Source organism: Engystomops pustulosus, chromosome 5 (assembly GCF_040894005.1).
Source record: "Engystomops pustulosus chromosome 5, aEngPut4.maternal, whole genome shotgun sequence".
Lineage (NCBI taxonomy): Eukaryota > Metazoa > Chordata > Amphibia > Anura > Leptodactylidae > Engystomops > Engystomops pustulosus.
Genome location: NC_092415.1, coordinates 60,503,480 through 60,524,495, shown reverse-complemented (window position 1 = coordinate 60,524,495; position 21,016 = coordinate 60,503,480). Strand labels below are relative to the sequence as shown.

Genomic DNA, 21,016 nt, shown 5'->3' with positions numbered 1-21,016 from the left:
AAAGGGGTATTCTCATCTGGGGATTCACATTCAGTTTCATTAATCTGCCATATATAAACATTTCTTCAATCAGATGTTATTAAAAAAAATGTACCTGTGTGAAGATAATTTCTCATAAATGTAGTCTTATGGTCCCTTAGAAACAAGACTGACTCCTTGGATACGACCGCCTCTGCTGGAGGGATTACACAAGGAAACAAAACGTTTATGAATATAAAATGTCCGAGGAGTTACTCCACGTCCCACAGATGTCCTGTAATAATGAACGCTGAATCCATGTGGTCAGAAAGGGTTCCATAGTGCATATCTGGCCACCACTGCCAAAATGTGAGGTGGTCATATCCGAGGAAGCTATGTGGTTTCTAAGGGACAACATAGCTACATTTATGAGAAACTATCTTCACACAGAAACATTTTTTTTAATAACATCCAATTGAAGTAATGTTTACATATGGAAAATGAATTTAATTAAATGTGAATGCCCAGATGGTAATACCCCTTTAACTCCTTCCCTCCCTGCAGCGTACTTTTTTGTGGCTAAGAAGCTAAGAAGGGTAGTTCATACTCAGACCTATAATAGTGGACAGTGTAGAGAATCAGTAAATTCTTTAGCCCATGTACATAAGCATGTGAAACAGCAGTCACAAAATGACATAAGATGGTACAGTGATGGATAAAGTCCTATGCAACTATTATTTTCCAGTGCAGAGTTTATTACCGAAGATCAAAAGGATTTGATGATTCAGCAGAACACATTGAAGAGTCATACACCACAGTTGTTCTATTATGTCACATTTAAGTGACCTGAAAGTGACAGAAAAAAACTGGACAGCACTCATATAGCAGACCAGGCACAGATAAGCTGCTTTACTTAAAGGAGTTGTCCACTTTCAGCAAATAGTTAATATTGTTTAACCCCTTACCGACATTTGACGTAATAGTACTGCATCCCGGGAGGTGCGTCCCCGCAAAATGCAGTACTATTACGTCATGCTTCTGACACCGGCTCCTAAGCTTTCAGCTATATGTTATAGCCGACACCTGCCTCTAACCTCATGGGTGTTCATCCCTAACACGCCGCGGTCGCGCTGACCGTGTCGTATAAGGGGCATTTAAAGGGCACCTACCACCACAAATCTACCTATAAAGGTAGATTGGGTGGTAGGTGGATCAATGGGACGTGAGGATAGCCCTTTTAAGGGCTAATCCTCACGTCCCCACACTTTTTTGATAACTTTTATTATCCCTATATTCAAATTTACTTATGCGGCTACTGGGGCGTGGAGTAGCCGCTTCTGAGGTTACACGAGGCGGCTACTCCACACCCCAGTAGCCACTTTACCCCTCCTACTCACCCATCTTATAGGGATAATAAAAGGTAGATTTGTGGTGGTAGGTGCCCTTTAAAGTAAATCGGACACCCCCCCCGCCGCGGCGCTCACCGGGGGGGGTCCGCTGCTCCGATCGCAGTGCCAGTGCCCGGGGCTGCGCGATCCTCTTCCATGTGCCGGGTCCCCAGCAGCATGCTCAGTGCGTTACATTACACTGTGTAATACACCTGTATTAAACTGTGTAAGATGAAGAAGAGCTTGAACAAGCGATCAGTGGATCGCTTGTTCAAGCTAACCTGTATAAGTAAATAAGAAAAGTTAAAAACATTGGATAAAATCATTTTTTAATAAAAAGAATTAATTAAATAAAGTTAAAGTCCCCTAAACACAAATATTCCCTATACACATGCAATAAAGTGAAAAAAACACAAAATCGCCAAAAAACCCCACATATTTGGTATCGCTGTGTCCGTAGCAATCTGTACAATCACTGAGAAACATTATTGGACCCGCTCGATGAACGCTGTAAAAACGAAACCCAAAAAACTTGCCAAAAATGTACATTTTTCATAAAATCTCTACACTAAAATGTTCTAAAAAGTGATCAAAAAAACTTATGTGCACCAAAATGGTACCAGTGAAAAGAACAACTCAACATGTAAAAAACGTCTCCGAAAAGATGGCGATGCAAAAACAAATGAGATTTCCTCTATATTAGTTTTTATCCAGTAAAATTGTAAAAATAAATGAAAAACTATATAAATGAGGTAACACCGTAATCGTAGTGACCTATAGAATAAAGATAATATTGTATTTTTAGTGTACGGTGTACAACCCAAAAAAATACAAAAAGAAAGTAAACCAAAATTTCACCCATACATTCAAGAGTTAATAAAATCTCATCAATAAGCTAATGACCCACTAAAATGAAGTATTTGTAAAGTGCATCTCATGTCGCAAAAAATAAGCCCTTATATGTCCAAATTGCCAAAAAAATAAAGATTGTATAGCCATTATAAAGTGACAATGCATAATCTGCTCTGAATGGCGCAGCTTCCCTTCGATGCCCTGGCGTGTGCCCATACAGCAGGTTACCACCACATATGGGGGATTGTTATACGCGGGAGGGATTGGGTATCAAATTTTGTTGAGCGTTTTGGTATTTTATCCACTGAGAATTTGTACATTTTTTGAAAAACACATTCATTTAGCCAAAAAAATTTTACTTTCAAAATTGCATCCGATTTTGTTTTAACCCCTGTATAACAATTAAAGGGTTAACAAACTTCATAAAAGTTGTTTTACGTACGTTGAGGGGTGTAGTTTCTATAATGGGGTAATTTATGGGGTTTTACTTTTATTTAGGTCTCTCAAAGTGATTTGAAATCTGAGCAGGTCCCTCAATAGCAGGATTTTGCATTTTTTATAAAAATGTGAAAAATTGCACCTAACGTTCAAAGCCCCATAACATCCTACAAAAATAAGAGTATGCATAAAAAATCATGTCCACATAAAGAAGACATTTAGTGAATGTTAGTTATTAAGTATTTTTGCGGTTATGACTATGTATGGAAAAAGTAGAACATTTTGAAGTTCGAAAATCAAGAATTTTTCCAAGTTTTCACCAAATATCTGATTTTCTCATAAATAAATGCGAAACATACCACCAACATTTTTCAACTAACATGAAGTACAAAGTGTCACAAGAAAACAATTTTAAAATCACTTGGATATGTTAAAGCGTTTCAAAGTTATAACTATTTAAAGTGACACAGGGCAGATTTGAAAAAATGGGCCGTGTCAGGGAGGTGAAAAGTGGCTTCGGCGTTAAGGGGTTAAGTAAAGAAAAGTTATACAATTTTACAATATACAGTTTGTATCAATTTATTGCTTCCAAGTTATTAGCCCTATTAGCACACAATCGACCCAGGGGAAAGTGCTATGTGAGACGTATACACAGCAGCCAACAGTCACTCGTGAAGGGAGATGAATAAAGTATATCATTATAAGTCTCCTGTATTCTTTGATCAGTTAGTTGGAACACAATTTTTTGTGTCCTTTTTTTGCTAAGAGTACCTGTGTTCATAAATGGATCAGCATAATATATATCTTATATAAGGTAAAAGTGTTCAACGGCTCACCTTCATCCTATGGAGCACCTTGCTCTGAAGTGTGTCCGGACTCCGTCATTCAATCCAAAGGAAAAAAACTATGGCATAAAAAATTGTGTCTGGTTTCTGACTTAAAATGTTGAAGACCCGGTGACGTGGAATACGTATATCCGGTACAAGATTGTCGCCAATTAACTCTGAAACCACTAGTACATTCAAAATACAATATACCTTATATACTCGAGTATAAGCCTAGTTTTTCAGCACAAAAAAATGTGCTGAAAAACCCAAACTCGGCTTATACTCGAGTCAAAAAAATAAATCAAAACTCACCTTTCCGGCGGCCCCCTTAGATCTTCTGTGCGATCCATCCGCTACAATGGTATTGTTGTGCTGCACAAAGGGGGGGGGGGTTATATACACTGGGGCAGGGCCTATCAGGCTATATACACTGGGGCAGGGGCTGGCAGGCTATATACACTGGGGCAGGGGCTGGCAGGCTATATACTGGGGAGGCTGTGACCAATGCATTTCCCACCCGCGGCTTATACTCGAGTCAATAGATTTTCCCAATTTTTTGTGGTAAAATTAGGGGCCTCGGCTTATACTCGAGTATATACGGTAATTAAAAGTAATAATGCTGTAGAAGACCAAAGATGTGCATACATTCATGAGATATGCTAAGAATATATATATATATATATATATGTCAAACACTTGTTTAGAGACAACAAAGGGTAACAATCCATAAGTATTTCATTAATACATATATAACAGAGTACCTTTTTTTATGATCGTTCTGCAAATGTTAGTTTAATAGTGCATAATATAAAAAAGGAGGGCAACGGACACTATTGGATATAATATATAGCTACCACTGTTGTGCTTACAATACACAGACATCTGCTAGCAAATACATACTAATTTAGGTAAATTAGACAATAGTGTAGGTTATAACAATGCAACAATATTTGTGATTCAGAGCCTAATAACCGAATGACAAAACCTTAAGGGGACAACCACTGATCTATGACAAACCAAACAACTGCTAAGTATCTGAGTCAGAAATAGTATAATATTAGAAGACTTCATGTAACACAACTTACAGTATACCTATCTGTAAGCGACACAGAACATTATGACAATTGTGGATTATTGTAATGGAAAATCTGATCTGAGTTAATTAAGTTTTTGACCTTCATAATAAGTTATGAGATGTTTAAGAAGAGTTTTGCTCAAGCAGAGTAACTATTTTCAGATACTCTGTGTGGCCTACATACCAGTTCCCAGTGCATTGTGGGTATTGGAGGAGTCCTCATGTGGAGTGTTAAAATCTTCTCAATCTACACTTAGTCTGTCAGTCTAGTTAATATAATATCCCCGGCGTATGGCACCTAGCTAATATCAATATACAGTATGAAATATTTTTATAATATCCACACGCGCCCTCATTCGCTGTCAGAGAAATTGGTTGTGAATTAAACATTTATGGTTAACCTCTAGCATCTTGTATGAGAGTGTAAGTGGTTATGAAGAGATAGCAGCTTGTTTCTGTCTCTCTCCCTCCCCGTGCTGCTATATTTATCATGACATGTGTCCATAAATGGCTGGGACTGGGGCTCTGACATTCCACTGACACCAGGCATCATTTTTGCACTGGACTCCAATGTCCAGGTCCTAGTTGTGGTCTCTTCAATCTCATTGCTGGATTCTGGATTTTTCTCTTTTTCTTTGTAGATTTTGGACAGATTCGTAGAATACTTCCAGCACTGAGGTAAGTGTGAACTTTTCAACATGACTTGTCTCACAGGCCTAAAATAATCACTTCTAATGGCTGCTAGGATCTGCAGTTATAACACACTGTAATGAGTTATCCAGTGACATTAACCTGGGACAACGAGGGCCATCTGAATTATAAAGCTTATCTTGTGTAATAGATCATTCTTACTAAATATGGCTAACAAGATGGAACTACGGTAATTGTTGATGTCTGCATGTTCACATGAATACCCTATTGTTTGATGGTTAAAATGCTAAAATAATTTTTTTGTAGATTTATGTCAATGTATGTTTGTATATGTCTTATTGTTGTCTGTATTATTTTTACTATGTTGTTTGGATTATTTTATTATTTGTTTTATTCTAGGGGTTCTAGAATTGTTACTACATGAGACTGGTTTTGTAACACATTTTGATTTTCTCAAAAATATTGCAATAAATTTTGAATAGACTACAAGATATGAGCTTGGTGATTATAAATATGACGAAAAATATGGTATGTTTTTTGGAATTGTAAAAGGGCATTTAGGCACAAATTTCATAGTTTCTATTTAAATAGCTTAAAGAGAAAAAATGGGACTCCTGTAGGTCCATCTGTCTGGTCCACGGGACTTCTAATTCACATTGGACTTAAAATAATGTCACGTCCATGTTTCATGCGGCCTCTCAGCCAATCACTGGTCTCATTAGTTGCATGCCAACTTTGTACAAGTTTTTTTTATTGAATGAGAGGTCATGTGAACATAACTTATGACATCATCATTTGCGTCCCAATGGGCACCAGGAGGCATAGGGGACTGAACCCACTGGGGTGGAACATACCCTTAGTAGGCATGTTTTGTCTTTTAATTTAGTTAAGTCTTCTCTCCTGCAATTTTATAAATATCAAAGTATCCCTTTAATTCTATTTGGTTGAAAATTGAAACCAGGGGTGTTCCAGGCTAATGGATGTGTTATATTATTGGATATGAGGATATAATGTAACACATATTCAATAACATAGTGCCTTCTCAGCCAGGAATATTCATACTTAACTTAGGTAGCACAGCACTTAAAGTGAACCTGTATAAAGTAAACCATATCAGACATGCAGGCAACATGTTATAGAGCTGATTAGTATATAAGTTCAGTATAACTATTTTATTTATTAATATTAGTTGAACACTGGAAGACATAATATAGTGTGGACACGCAATGCATACTACGTCCACATTATAAAGGTACCCGTGGTAACATGATGTGCCCATGATTTCCTCATCTAACCCTCCTTTGGGCACACAATGCATTTTTCCAATGTCTGCACATATTGAGGAGATTGTGTTGCTTGTGTCTGCACAATCCAAGAAAGAAATCACATAAAGCAGTTATGTGGCCAATACCATCTTACAAGTATGGACATGGAGATTATTGTGTACAAGGTTCTCTGCATTGTGATTCTGTGTATATTACTGCACCACAATGTGCAGTTACACAGTGGTAGTTATCTGGCCCACCCAAGTGGGGGGTGCTGATGTGTTCCCATGGCAGGCATAGGCCTAGTAAAGGCACCAAGGCCTGTCTTTGTTAACTGTTTATAGTTGGGAGTAGAGTGTTGCATCTTCTACATCCCATTTGGGTCCCCAAACAATAAGCAAAAACAAGCTGCAAATAAATGTCCATGAATATATCAAATAAAACTGAAATGAAATAAAGCCCACCCATATTAGTTATTGCTTTGTTAGTAAAACCCTGTTCTTTAAATAGAATCCATCATTCAACCACTTTACAGCTCATCACGCCGCCACTTCCCTCCCTAGGTATGTTGGTGGAAAACGTAACATTTACGACTTTAAGAAGATGCTAATGTAAAAACTCAGTACTTTTAAAGAAAAGTGTTTTAATGTTATAACATATGGAAATATATATAAATGTTATACATAATTAAGGTATGGTTGGAAACATACAGACCCACTGTATGTTTCCAATGCAATTTACAGTAAATTTTCATCCTCTTTAAAAAAAGTTACGGTAATTAAATTCAGCCCTTATATAGGCACCTACTAGCTGTGTTCTGAATGGTTTATGTATCTGCAAATAAAAATTATTGTAAATATCTAGTTGAAGAACAGTAGTTTCTTCAGGACTCAGCCTCTTTTGGCCTCTAGGACACAGCCCCATTCTACCCTGTGTCGCCATAAGTGCTTTGGAACACTATAACATGTTCAGGGGATTTTGAGATTGTTTTCTCATGACACATTGTACTTTAAATTAGTTTAAAAATGTGGATGCAGGTAGCCATAGCACCCAAATAAATTCATAACGTACATTTTCCCAAAGTCTGCTTTATGCTGGCATGGTTTTTTTAAGATTCCACTTATTTTACTAGAATGTTATGAGGCTTAGAATTTGGGTGGCATTTTTAAAAATTTTTGAAAAATCACCAAAACCTGTATTAAGAGGGACCTGGTCAACTTTCAATTGACTGTGAGAGGCCTAAATAATAGCAAGTAAATTACCCCATTATAGAAACCCACCCCTCAACGTATGTTAACCTTTCAGGTGCTTTATAGGGGTTAAAACAAAATGAAGGTGTGGTCCACAAATTGTAATATTTCTGGACCATACATTCATTTTGGGCAGAAAACTCAACATTCACAATGGATTAAACGGGAAAAGGATCCACAAAGTTTGATACCCAATTCCTCCTGAGTGTGCAGATACCCCATATGACAGGCCATAGAATGAAAGGAGGCGACATCCAGAGCAGATTTGCTATGTCACATTGTACAGGCTATAATGTTTTTCTTTTTTTTTATTGTGGACATAGAGGGGCTTATTTCTTTGCCACATGAGATGTGGCTACGTAATTGGTACATAATTTTGGGGCATCTATAGCTAATTTATGACATTTTATTAACTCTTTGTTGGAGGAGAAAATCATTCATTTTGGTAAGATTTTTTGGGGGGCCGTTCACCATACCATAAAAATGGCCACAATTATGAAAATATTTCATTTATATAGATTTTTAATTTTTTTCTCAATTTTACCAAATAAAAGCTAATTTGGAGAAAATTTTGTTCATTTTAGCATTTTCTTTTTTTTTTGGAACATTTTTCATTTTTTTTATAACGTTCACTGTGCAGTTCCAATAAGATTCAGTTTTTTATAGATTGTTAAAGATGCAGTGATACCAAATATGTGGCTTTTTGTGTTTTTTATTCATTTTTACTGTATAAAAACTTATTTGGAGAAAATGTTGTTAATTTTAGCATCACCATCTTTTCAGATGCATAACTTTTTTATTTTTCGGCTTACAAATCTGATTAAGGGCTTATTTTTGCAAGAAGAGTTGTTCTTTTTAGTGGTCTTAAAATTATCCTTATTCGGAACGTGTTTTTTTTTTTTTTTTGCGGCGTTCGCTGTGTGGGTCTAATAACGATTGTGTTTAATCATGTAGATTGGTACGGACACGTCACACCTGGGTCTTGTATGTGTATTTTGTGTATTTGTGGTTTTTATACTTTATTAATGGAAAAATGACATTTTAGGGGCTAATATTTCATTTATATTTTTAATTTATTTTAATGTTTTAAACTTATTTTTATATCTTTTTTACTTTATACAAACTTGAACTTGAACCAGCGATGCTCTGATCACTGGTTCAAGTCAATACATTGCTCTATAATACTAATGTATTGTAGCATAGTGTAAACTGTCTGGCATGCTAACACATGTGCATACACTTTACAGTCAGACACAGACCTAGGGGCTGCCCAGATGAGTTTCGGATCCCCCGGTAAGCAGCATGAGGTATCCGATCCCTAGGAGCAAAACCCTTACACGCCGCGGTCAAGCGGGTGTGAGAGCGCGGTGTCAACTGTGACATACAGCTAACACTTTGTGAATCGATGCTAAAGGCTGGGCACAATAGCACATCCCAGTGTGGGAACTTCTTCCCGCAAGGACATACTATTATGGCCAAGTGCATGTAGGGGTTAAATATGTGTACTTACAGATGATCATGGAGATGTCATGGCGGGAATGATAACAGAGACACCAAAAGAGTCATATATTTTATAGGTGTTCATTCAGGTGCTGCAGGGAAATGAGAGGCCTTAGGCCCCTTTCAGAACTTGCATTGCACTCTGCTCCATTGTATTCAATGGGTTTTGTTAGACATGCATTTTTTTTCATGCAAACAATCACATTTTTTAAAATGCATGTGAACTCTCAGTAAGCGCTACTTTTGCAAGTCACAGGCTTGAAAAATTCCCATACAGGCAGTCCCTGGGTTAAGTACAAGATAGGTTCCTTAGGTTTGTACTTAAGTTGAATCTGTATGTAAGTCAGAACTGTATTTTATAATTGTATCTCCAGACAAAAAATTTTAGTCCCAGTTATAATTGGATTTTCTAAATTGGGACCAAGGATTATCAATAAATCTTCATTACAGACACTTTACAGCTGATCATTGCAGCCTGGGACTATAGTAAAGCATCCAGAGAGCTTCAGCAGAGATCACAGGGGGCAGAGGGGTACGTCTGTAACTAGGGGTCATCTGTAAGTCGGGTCTGCCTGTACCAAAAATGCAATGCATTTTCTGATCAATTGCCATAGAAATGTTTTTTCCCTCTGAAGTTATCTGCAATGCAATGCAATGTCTGAAAGAGGCCTTATAGCCCCACAGCCTTTACTTTTATCCTGAGAAGTTAGAAGTTAGAACAGCTGGACCCACAGCTATTAGCCAATCACCATAAGGTTTCTATCTCAGATGGAGTTGACATATTGTAAAGAGTCCTTATAGTACATTACTAAGGTTCTAGCAATGAGGGGCTAATCTTTCAAGATATGCTACAAAATTCTACCAGATTCTAACTTTGATGATGACTCTACAAATGCAATCAACAGGGCGAACAAGCTAATATGAAAAAAAATCAAATATAAGCTGAAATGGTAAAAACGAAATTCACAAATACGTATATCTTTTTATTCACCTTTCCAGTAGATTGAGTCTGCGTCCTGCTGTTTCCTAATCTTCCTAATCACTTTATTTTTTCTTATGTAGTGAAAAAAAAATTGTTTTATGCTTCCCATTTTCCATCACATAACTACTGTAGCCAGTCGTTGGGCCCAGTCGTGGATGTGTCTGAACAGTATTTGTTGACTGAAACAGTCCATACCATGTCCAGCTTCTACATAATTTTTCACATGCATCATGCAACTCAGCGAAGTTCTAGGCAATTCGTAGATATTGTTTGTAAAAGATTGAAATCATTAATATCAGTCTCCAAACAAGTGAAAAGTGGCAGATTCAGATTGTCCATATATATAAGATTTGGTCACATCCATTTCCCACTAACTTCCTATCCAAGTTTTCCCTAAAAGCAAATATAGAGAGGATGTTGAGACCTTCACATATTCATGAGATTGTGGATTCAATATTGACTGAATATTGTGCAGGTTCACATGTATCCATCTAATGTCTATGTCTAACTTTCAGGGACCCCTTAGAGGGAACACGTTTTATTGGGTTGGGTTTAAATTAATTAAAAAGAGTAAGAAAGATTTTAGATAAAAATTCTCTTGAGATTGTCAGAACATGAACTATAAAGTTATTGTTGGCTGTAGATCACTAGATGTTAGAACTAAAGTGTGATGTCATCTTTTTTAATAAAAACATAAATGCCTTAAAGTATAATTTATATTTCAAAGCCTTAAAAGTAATAATTAAATGTAATTATGTAATGAAGTACACAGTGTAAATAAAGCATTCCTGAATATGAGAATGCTATCACAATATTAGAGTGGACTATCGGAAATAAAGTCAGAGGATATGCTAATGTGTAGAAAAAACTGTACAATGAAAAAATGGGACAAGCGCTTCATACAAATTGATGTTATTAATCTATTTGTTGGTTTGTATATTTGGTACAAATCTGACTTTTTTTAGGCACTGAATAGAAACTAAATAGTTTCAGAATCTTTTAAATTGTGCCTAGCTACAGCTGTTCTTCATCCCAGATTTTATGGAGGGGCAACAGGCAGGGGAAAATGATCATGGGCATCTAGTCTGTGGGTGGGTTCACAACACGTAATTGGCCATATGTTGTAAGGACACGTCAGGAGGATTCCGACATGTCCTTACAATGTATGGGATAGACTGTATGTCTATACTTTATAATACGTCACCCATCTACCTCCCTCCCCCCCCCCCCTGAATGCGGAAGGAGGATTGTACATCGGCAGCAGTCAGCGATTGACAAATGGGCCGTTTCCCCAGCAATGTCACTGTCCTAATATGGAGAGTGACATCACTGTTTCCCCCCTCCTGCCGAGCAACGTATGCACTCGGCAAGGTGGTGAGGAGGAATGCAATTTGCTGTATCTGCTCCCCATAGCCGTCCAATGCCTCTGCTGATTGCATACGTTAATCAACTGGAGGTTGCAGGATGCCTTTTTTTACGGCAAGGATACATGGTGGCCAGACGGAGGCAACAAATATGCCTCATTTTAGCCAAACGTGGTGTGAACAGTTAGACAGTTCTTGTCTAACGTTTCCAATAAAATAGCACCTGTGCATGAGAAAAGTTTATAGGTTTATCAGAATTTGCATCAAGAATCGCACAAGGTATTGGTTTGGATCATCAATAAACCAATAAGTCTGAAGCAAGTAATCAATGGAGTTACTAGTTCTCTTCTGTACAACTATGAAGTTTGTGTACAAGCAACTTTGTAGCACATTACAATCTATTACCTGCATAATGAAAGTTAACAATTTGTTATTGTTTGCCTGATGACTACTTTCTGCTGTCTCACAAGACAAATGCTTTACAACCATCTTTACTTGAGCTGGTATCTATCCATTTAATAGACCTTGGCTGTCAAGTTGGTGAGTAAAGAAAAGTAGGTCCCCCAGAGGTATTTTTAAAGTTTTTGTTGAACAATTTTAAATGAATATAAAAATTAATATTAATAAAATAATGAGAAACAAAAATTAAACAGTAACGCAATAGAGATTTCCATAAGATGACCTATTCTTAGGATATGACATTGATATCAGATTGATGGGGTCCAATAGCCCACAATACCTCTGATCAGGTGTTCATGGGTGCTTCTGGTGCCAAACTAAAACTGATAGTAGACAGAAGGACAGCTCTGTTTACTGCTTTGTTGTCAGCTCAGTTTCAATAAAAAATTTGAGAAGAAATATTGTAAGACATATCATATTCATTGGTGATCTATGTCCTTTCATCAATGTATATATTTTAGTAAGGCATCATGCACGACGAACAGATGCTCGCATGCTCCTCACCCCTCCCCTCTCCATACACAGGCTAGCAGCCGGCACAGTAATACAGCAAAATATAGGACTTTTCCGCGCACTCTCATGGTGTGGTGAGACAGTGTGTGCTTGCCTCAACATGACCGGGGGACAGTTATCCAAGTGCAAATTGTGCAGCCAGATCAAAAACCCCATTATGTATGTGTGCATGAGGCCTTAATGAGACAAGAGTGCAGCATCCAAACTAGCTGATGCTGAATGAACAACTATGTAGTCTATGGACTGATGTAAACAACATAGATGCAGCATGATCTTGTACATGTTATGGATTTGGGAAAGTTAGGTGCTTTGGAGGAACTTTGCCCCCAGCCATAAAGAAGGAAAACAAAGGAGGAACAAAGTAGAATCAAGTGAAATACAATAAACACAGGGTATAGATGTCTTGTGTTGGACTCTCACCTTGTGTTCAGTAGTGATACAAGACTCTCCCACGGCTCATTCACAGTATAGATGCTGCTTGCCTCAATCCACAGTGGAGCGATATGTAGTCCCAGCTTATGAATATTTAGGAATCTCGTGGTGCACAACAGAATTTTTTTTGTGGAAAATAAAGTGTTGCTTCTGTCAGATATTAAAAACTTGATTTTATTTGCACAACACATTGAAGCTTTGACCTAAAACCTTTGTCAGGTGTATACACATATAATGATATGATCACATTTATATAGTCTAAAATTTTACATAAAAAGCCTGGAAGTAACATCATAATAGTTGAAGAGACAGAATGGGATTACAGAAAATCTTTGGATAAATAATCCAGCTCACCTGGTGATGCACGTTTCAAAATGGATTTGTATTTTTCTAACTTATCCCAGTGGATTTGCTGGTTCATTTTCTTCAAAATTTCCAGACATGAGGCTATACTTAGTATGATTTTGATGATACCTGGCCGAAAATAGCTTTAGCACAGGTGCTGAGATGAGAGCCTTTGACAACCATTCCAATGATATCTATAGCATGCTCCCGACTTCTTCCTAGGCTGAGAAATCCTTCTGTTTTATCTATCCGCCCTTCTTATAAAATCATCTTTAGCTTATCATGAAATGGCCAGCCACTTTCTGGTTAAGACATCAGCTAAGAACACAAGAGCATCTTCCCTCACTTCCCATGAGGCTGTGCTCTCATCTATACCAGTAGCAGTTATAGCAGTTATAACACACATGTATACACTAATCAGCCAGGCCATTCAGCAGATGCTATCACTCTCCTCTCATCCAAGGACAGTGGGGGTATAGATGTTGATCCTACATCCTTCTATTCACTGATACGACTATAGCCTTGTCAAAGCATAGAGAGAAGTTGGTGGTGTGCAGGGAAGGCTTATGGATGATAATAGATTCTTTATTAAACTGAGAAGCTGCAAGGAGAGGAGGTGCACTGTGTATGGGAACATGAGAGCAGAGTGTACGCAGAGCAGACATCTCAGAGCTGCTTCCTGGAATTACTGAGCAGAGACCATAATTAGCTCAGTGCATAGCCCCACTCCTTCACCCGTTTGAGTGTGTGTGTCTATAAATGTGTGTGCAAGTGTATAACTGTATGTTTATTTATATATCTATATAAATAAGTGTAAGCTGCTACTGGGGCGTGGAGTAGCTGGACATGAGGCTACACATCGTGGCTACTCCACGCACCAGTAGCCTCTTTATTCCTCCTACCCTGGCAGCTTCGGCATACAGCTGCATGCCCTTGTCCGAGAAGCAGGGGTTCTGCGCATGCGCAAATCGCAGACCTGTGGCTGCGCAGCCACTGCTCCGAAGCCGGAGCTACTGCGCATGCTCCTTGTAGCTGTGTGCAGAAGATGTCAGGGTAGGAGGAACAAAGAGCCAACTGCGGCGTGGAGTATCCGCGACGTGTAGCCTTATGTCCAGCTACTCCACGCCCTAGTAGCTGCTTTAGAAAATATACATGTTAGGGCAATAAAGATTTTAAAACTGTATATAGACGATGGGAGGATTAGCTCTAAAAAGGGCTATCCTCACATCCTATACATGCACCTACCACCCATTGTACCTTTATAGGTAGATTCCCGATTTACAGACGACCCCTAGTTACAAAAGACCTCTGGATGTTGGTAATTTACTGTACTTTAGCCCTAGGCTACAATAAACAGCTATAATATTTATCAATGATGTCTGCAATTAAGCTTTATTCAACAAGCGACAATCCAACATTTTTAAAATCCAATTGTCACAGAGACCAAAAAAATTTTGACTGGTGTTACAATAATAAAATATACAGTTCTGCCTTCCATACAAAGACATATTTTGCTGTACTCAGCATAACAAAATAACACATTCTCTAATTCACTGTTATTAACAAAAATGCAGCATTTCACAGATATAAGTCCAACCTGTCTATCAATCCTGTTGTACACAATTTCAGTTTCCCCTAGACACGACCCTGTAACTTCTGACTCAGGGGTGGGCCGCCATCTTGGATTTCTGTGTGAGATCATGGAGCTGAGATTTCTGTCTCTCTCTGCTCTGTCTGAAGCTCCACCCCCTGTACGGAGCTCAGAGTCACTGACTGATCACTTCCTGCCAGGAGATTGTGAGGAGGGAGAAGCTGCGAACTACAAGCTACAAGGAGATAAGTGATCCGAGGGAAGGGGGAGGCAGGCACATGTCTGTGAGATGTAGCAGAGCTTAGAGAGTCCCTGCCCACACTCTGGAATCTTACACTGACCAGCTTAGAGAGTGATAGAAGCTAAAACAGCAATAAAACTGAGTAAAATTGTAAAGTAAGGGGTTAAAATGATCTTTATTGTGTTAGCTACACTAGGGGATTGAAATGTGGGAATTTACTTCCGTGGGAAAACCCCTACAAACCTACAGAATCTCGTACGTAACCTGGGGACTGCCTGTACTCTTATTAGTGTTCAAGCGAACTGACAAAATTATTCTCCTTGTCAGCTCTTCAGCATCCAAACATTTTCGGTGAAACATAAATGTGCCCTGGCTACTAGGGAAAGGGGGAAAGACCATAGTACATTATTTACATGTACCAGCACTCAGTTCTGTGGATCTCTACAAGCTAGTACTTTCAAAATTGATCCAGGTAGTTAAACTACTGGGCTTTGCATGTACAGCAAAATGTTATGCTGATCGTGTTGCTTGTCACTGGGCTTGGTTACAGAACAGCATGTTGTACAGCCAGTTTTATATTTGGCAAGAGTGCTTGGCATGAGCAGAATAAAACTACCTACATGAAGTTATGAAATGAGAAGTGACATCGTGATTAGTTATAGTAGCTGCTGGTGTGGGCTGACATCATGCAATAATTCAACTCAATTAGATGCCTTCTAGGTTTAGGTGAAGTCATAAAATCATTCTGAAATGAACACACTCTCCCACCTGATACATTATTTCATGTTTGGCTGGAAGAGCCATGTTTTCAACAGAGATTTTTCTCTACCTTCAGGTCTTGCGATTCCAAAAAATTCCCAAATAGTACTTTCAATTCGTAAGGAAAGTAAAGTTTTTAAATATTCTTCTTTTTTGGTTGTCATAGTTTATTTAGTTTTTAGACAAGTGACAACCAACTGTCACTTAATTGGGGGAAGTTATTACGACTAGTCTCTTAGGGTCCTAATAGACGGAGCGGCTATGGTGTGGAGCAGCCTGCTGCATCCAATTAAAGCATTTTGTTGATAATTGATTTCAAATTTCGCATGCCGCACACAGCCGGAATGATATCTCCACCAGGTTAATATAGTAAATAAAGCGAAATTGGGCATTCACACCCCAGCCCCAATTTATGATGGGGATTTTTACATGCCTTGTCTGCAAGTTTTTTGGTGTATAAGGTATGTTAAATTCCCCTCAGAATGTCTGAGAATTGGTCTTCAGTAGCTAAGATGCCTGTGAATAGCAGCTTCTGGTCTCAGTTTTACAAAATGGGAACCACAACAAAATAGAGAAGGTAAGAGTAACTAAAGGGTGGTCTCATTTCCAACTGTTTAAAGGAAACCTACCACTTTAAAATGACACTTATAACCCACAAATACCTTGGTGAGCTGATGCCGGAGCATATCTTCACTATTTGCAGAAACCGCTGTAGTCAGTTTAAAACAGTTTTATTCTTAGCATTTTAAAGTGGTAGATTTCCTTAAGTTAATTTTCTACTTTGCATTAATCACTTAAAACACTTATTCCAGTCGTAGGTCTTTTTGAGATATGCTGCTCTGCAATAGCGTGTATATTATTCCCTTAAAGACTGGGACCTTTTATGTTTTTGCTTTTCCATTCTGTACTCACTGCACTTAGAAATCCACAACTTTTTAAAATATTTTCTTGTTTAAAGCCATATGAGGGCTTGCTTACTGCAGGAAAATGTATTCCTCCTAGCAGCATAATTTAATATTCTGTAAAATGCAGGAAAATCTATCTGCAGTTGCAACATGGTCTCTCCTTTTATAGCTATTGCTGTGTGAGCCTAATGACACACTCCTTTATTCTCGGGTTATTGTGACCATGGAGGTACCATTTTTACTGTTTTTGTTTTATGTTTTAATGTCTTGACAAAAATCTCTATATTGACGCCATAACATTTTCATACTTTGTTGTATGGAGCTGTGCAATCACATTTTATTCACATTTTTATGGGTGGAAAATGTGGAAAGTCTCAATTTAGAAATGTAGGTGTTTTTGGGTTAAGGCACTTACTGAATGGGATTATTTTGATGTTTTCGATTTTTATCCAGCTTTTTGGAGCAGGGAGGAGGGGCAGGGTGGGTTTTCTTCCCCCCTCCTCCCGCCATAGGCAAAAGAGCTGCTTCGATGACTGTGTGGTGAGACACAGTCTCCGGGAGACACAGAAGTCTATGGGGGCCTTGATCTAGTCAGATATCATGCAACCAGATCACAGCCCCCATAATGGCCATCTGAATGAGGTCTCTGGAGTAAATACATATGTGCTGAACAGGACAAGCTACTCCTCACTGCCTTTGAATTGCACTTTGGTGCATTTGTGGATCCCTGTTTTTGTGATCTCTGCAGCTCCAAAACAAATAAGGCTTTAACCAGATTTAATATTATGCTTTATCTTGGTACGGTATGTAAAAAGAATATATGATCTACCTAAATTTAGCTATGCATTTTTTATATTAAATTGCATGCATTTATATTTTTATCATTGCCTCCTCAAGCAGAAAGGCAAGTGGGATAGGTCCATCATTAACTGCTGGAAAATTACCAAACAATACCTCATCACAATGTTAAGGAATAAAGTCAAAAAGCACATTAACCCCTTAGTGACCTATCTGTTTTGGCCCAAAATCACGTGGCATATTTTTTTCCCGTTCTTTCATCCTCATCTTGGGGTTCAAAAATTTTATTCTGACCTTTAATTTTTACATTTTTAATTTATGGGGTTTAGCATTTTGTAAATAACATGATAACTTTTTTCTCCAGGTTCAATACTGTAAATGCCAATTTTGTATAAAGTTTCTAGAAATAAATGGGAATTATATAAAAAATATGAACTTTGAGACAAATTGGGGGAAATTCATTAAGGCATTCATTAATCTGGAAGATTTCAACCATAAAAGACAGTCTAGAACGCCTTGCAACACATTTCCGACTTGTCCAACAAAGGGGCTTCCGTAAAAAGGTTGTGTGGTCTGGTGTAAAATAGGGTGTGCGCCAAAAAATTAGAAGGGCGCACCACATTGTGGCTCACAGTTTATACATTCACATGGCCGTAAGGGGGAAGTATATATACGACTGACCTATGTAAGCCGTAAATACTTCCCCCATAGACGGCAATGGGCTCACGGCCTGTAATACTTTCCCTGTAATACAGCACTGTGTGTCATGCATCGCTATGGGGAGGGGCGCTCACCCCCTCCTCCTCTTCCGGCTGCCGACGTGTGCCCACCGTGCTATGGTACGGCGGGCACAGGTTCGTGTGAATGTAGCTTAAACTGCACCAAAATTCATCATCACAATGAAATCCAGACTGAGGATCTGGTTGAAAATAATCCATGAATGATGAGTGTAAAATAATGTTCTGGTAATTAGAATGATTGACACCCTTTATACTATAAAGTTATACATCTGATAAGTAATTATCTATAAATATTAATATAAAATAACACTAATCAAACTCAATGAATAAATTAAGTTATTTTTGGACCCAGTATATAAAGGGTGAACAGTGGTGGCAGGATGTCTTTGCCCTTCTACCAAAAGCGTCATCAGCATTATGACCGTGGTTATCGCAGCACAGAACTACAGTCTACCTTAAGCCAGTACCAGCATGAAGAGAAGCGTCACTCTGCCGCACACAGCAGCCATCTTGGGTAACTGTTTCTTTCCTATGACTGCAGCTCTTCTATATTTTCTCAGTGTGTACAGTACTAATATCTCCAAAAATAACCATTTAAGTTGAATCATTCCAGACTTCTTTTACTTTACTCTTTTACTCTAATATTATGCTAGAAGAATCTTTTAATTTTCTCTTCTCCTTTCTTACCTCTAATCTCTTAGCAATTTTCTATATAACTTGTTCCTTTCTATTTCAATTAATCCTAAATTCATTGTAGGATTTAAGCAGCCAAACTGTTACTCAGAATGGTAGTAGGTTGACATTCATGTTTTTTTTTTAATATAACATTCATATGTAGCATTAAAGGAAATCTACCATATGATTTGATGCATTATGAACCAAACCTACCTTGAGAATGCTGTAGCTACACTGATGCAGAATCATATCTTGTTTAATCTCTGAGCTGAGTGGTTTTGCTGAAAAAACTATTATAAAATTATGATAATGAGGCTCTGTAGCACTTTTGCTTGGTTCGGCGCTTCTCCTCTCACATTAAGTATGCACAGAGAATGATGTAACTGTCACTGTGTTGTGCCTGACAGTATAATGTGTAATGTGTAATGTGTTTATCAATGGCAGACTGAAGCAATTGAGCTTTCCTGAATGTTAGAATTATTTTTTTCAGCAAAACCACTCAGCCCATGGAATAAACAAGATATGTTTTTGCATCAGTGTAGCTACAGCATTTTCAAGGTATGTTTGCTTCATAATGCATGAAATCAAATGGTAGATTTCCATTAAGTGGAGAGAGACTCTGAAAACATTGCCCTATATGTGATGATATACCCCAGCTTGATCAAAACAAAGCCAGGAATATGAAGGGCCACAATGACTCGTCAGTGTTGTGGCACTGCCTTCATGACTCCGTGATTTGATTATAGTGTGTACTGTTTTCAAAGTTCTTTTTCAGTACATTAAATCAGATACATAATATGGTTTAAGGAGATACGTGTTAACTATGACCATCCTGAATAGAGGTTGAGGCTGAAATCCTTGTGTCAAGTTCCCTTCAAGCCTTTACTACATGAGCAATTTTTTCTTGCGCAAATCCTAAAATTTACTTAATTTGGACACCTATTATTAACATAAAAATGGGTATAATCTTAGTTCATCTTCAGGCATTGTGTTTATTGAGTGTACCTCAAGAGCATTGGGATGATCATTACTGGAATACCTATGTATTGGATTAGCTGCTAAGTGGCTCTTTTCACACATTGTAACTTGTGAGCTCTCAATTACTCATCTAATATGCCGGGATACATTTGTCTATCACCAATAACTTGTCCTAGTTTGTTGTCAAGTCTTGTTTCTAAATGTCAGGCTTTGTTTGATTGGATGATGGGCACCAGTCATATCATGTGCCATAGAAAATGCTTTATAATTATGGTGCTCTATCAAGTGCCATAATTACAATAATCGTATGTTGCAAATATTGTTTTAATGTTCCAAGATGTGACAAAATAATCACGCAAACAAAAATTGCTTGTGTAAATCTGTTCTTTCAGCTTCTTGTATATGTACATAGTGCACCATGTTCTGTCTATATTTGATCTTCTTTCCTTAGGTCAATCTCCAAGTGCAATACTTAAAGAAACCAAGTGGAGTAAAATGGAATGACAATGGAACCGAATTTTTAGTTTTTATTTCAGAACCAAACCCAAAGTGGCAAAATATATGTATTAGTAATATATAGGTAATTATATATTAAGTTCTTAAATCAACCACATGGATTTAGTGGTTTAACCCAAGTATATTTATATGCTGGTGTGTCCCCCCTGAAACAGGATGAGTTCTTCATTAAACAGGATCAGTTCAAAATTGGCAAATGAGCCTCAGGGGCACCTTTGTAAGTCACAAAAAAGCCTTCAGGCTCCCTTGGCTGTAAAATGGTTCACTCCTTCCTTCAGTGCTTATGGGGGTGACAGCCAATGTAGCTGGAAAGGGCTTTGGTGATTTACACAAGAACCCCTGAGGCTCATTTGCATAATTTTTAAATTCCTTATTTATGAAAGACGGATGCTGTTTCAGGGGGTAGATGCCATCACGTAAGTATGCTTGGGTTAAAACCACTAAATCTATGTGGTTGATTTCCTTTGGGTTTAGTTGTGAAATTAAAACTGCAAAATCGGTTCACCTGCCACTT

General features: G+C 37.9%; 1 protein-coding gene across 5 annotated transcripts in view; it reads left to right on the top strand.

Annotated features, from left to right (window-relative positions):
* Nucleotides 1–5,061: 5,061 nt before the first annotated feature.
* MYOM1 (myomesin 1) overlaps nucleotides 5,062–21,016 on the top strand; it is an 87,458-nt gene continuing 71,503 nt past the window's right edge. For 4 of the 5 annotated variants that reach the window (XM_072152133.1, XM_072152132.1, XM_072152136.1 and 1 more), the window contains exons 1-2: nucleotides 5,062–5,216; nucleotides 18,686–18,847. In XM_072152133.1, the coding sequence (XP_072008234.1) occupies nucleotides 18,714–18,847 (134 nt within the window). In that variant the 5' untranslated portion in view covers nucleotides 5,062–5,216; nucleotides 18,686–18,713. The remainder of the gene's footprint in view (nucleotides 5,217–18,685; nucleotides 18,848–21,016) is intronic. The other variant, XM_072152134.1, reaches the window with a different exon arrangement.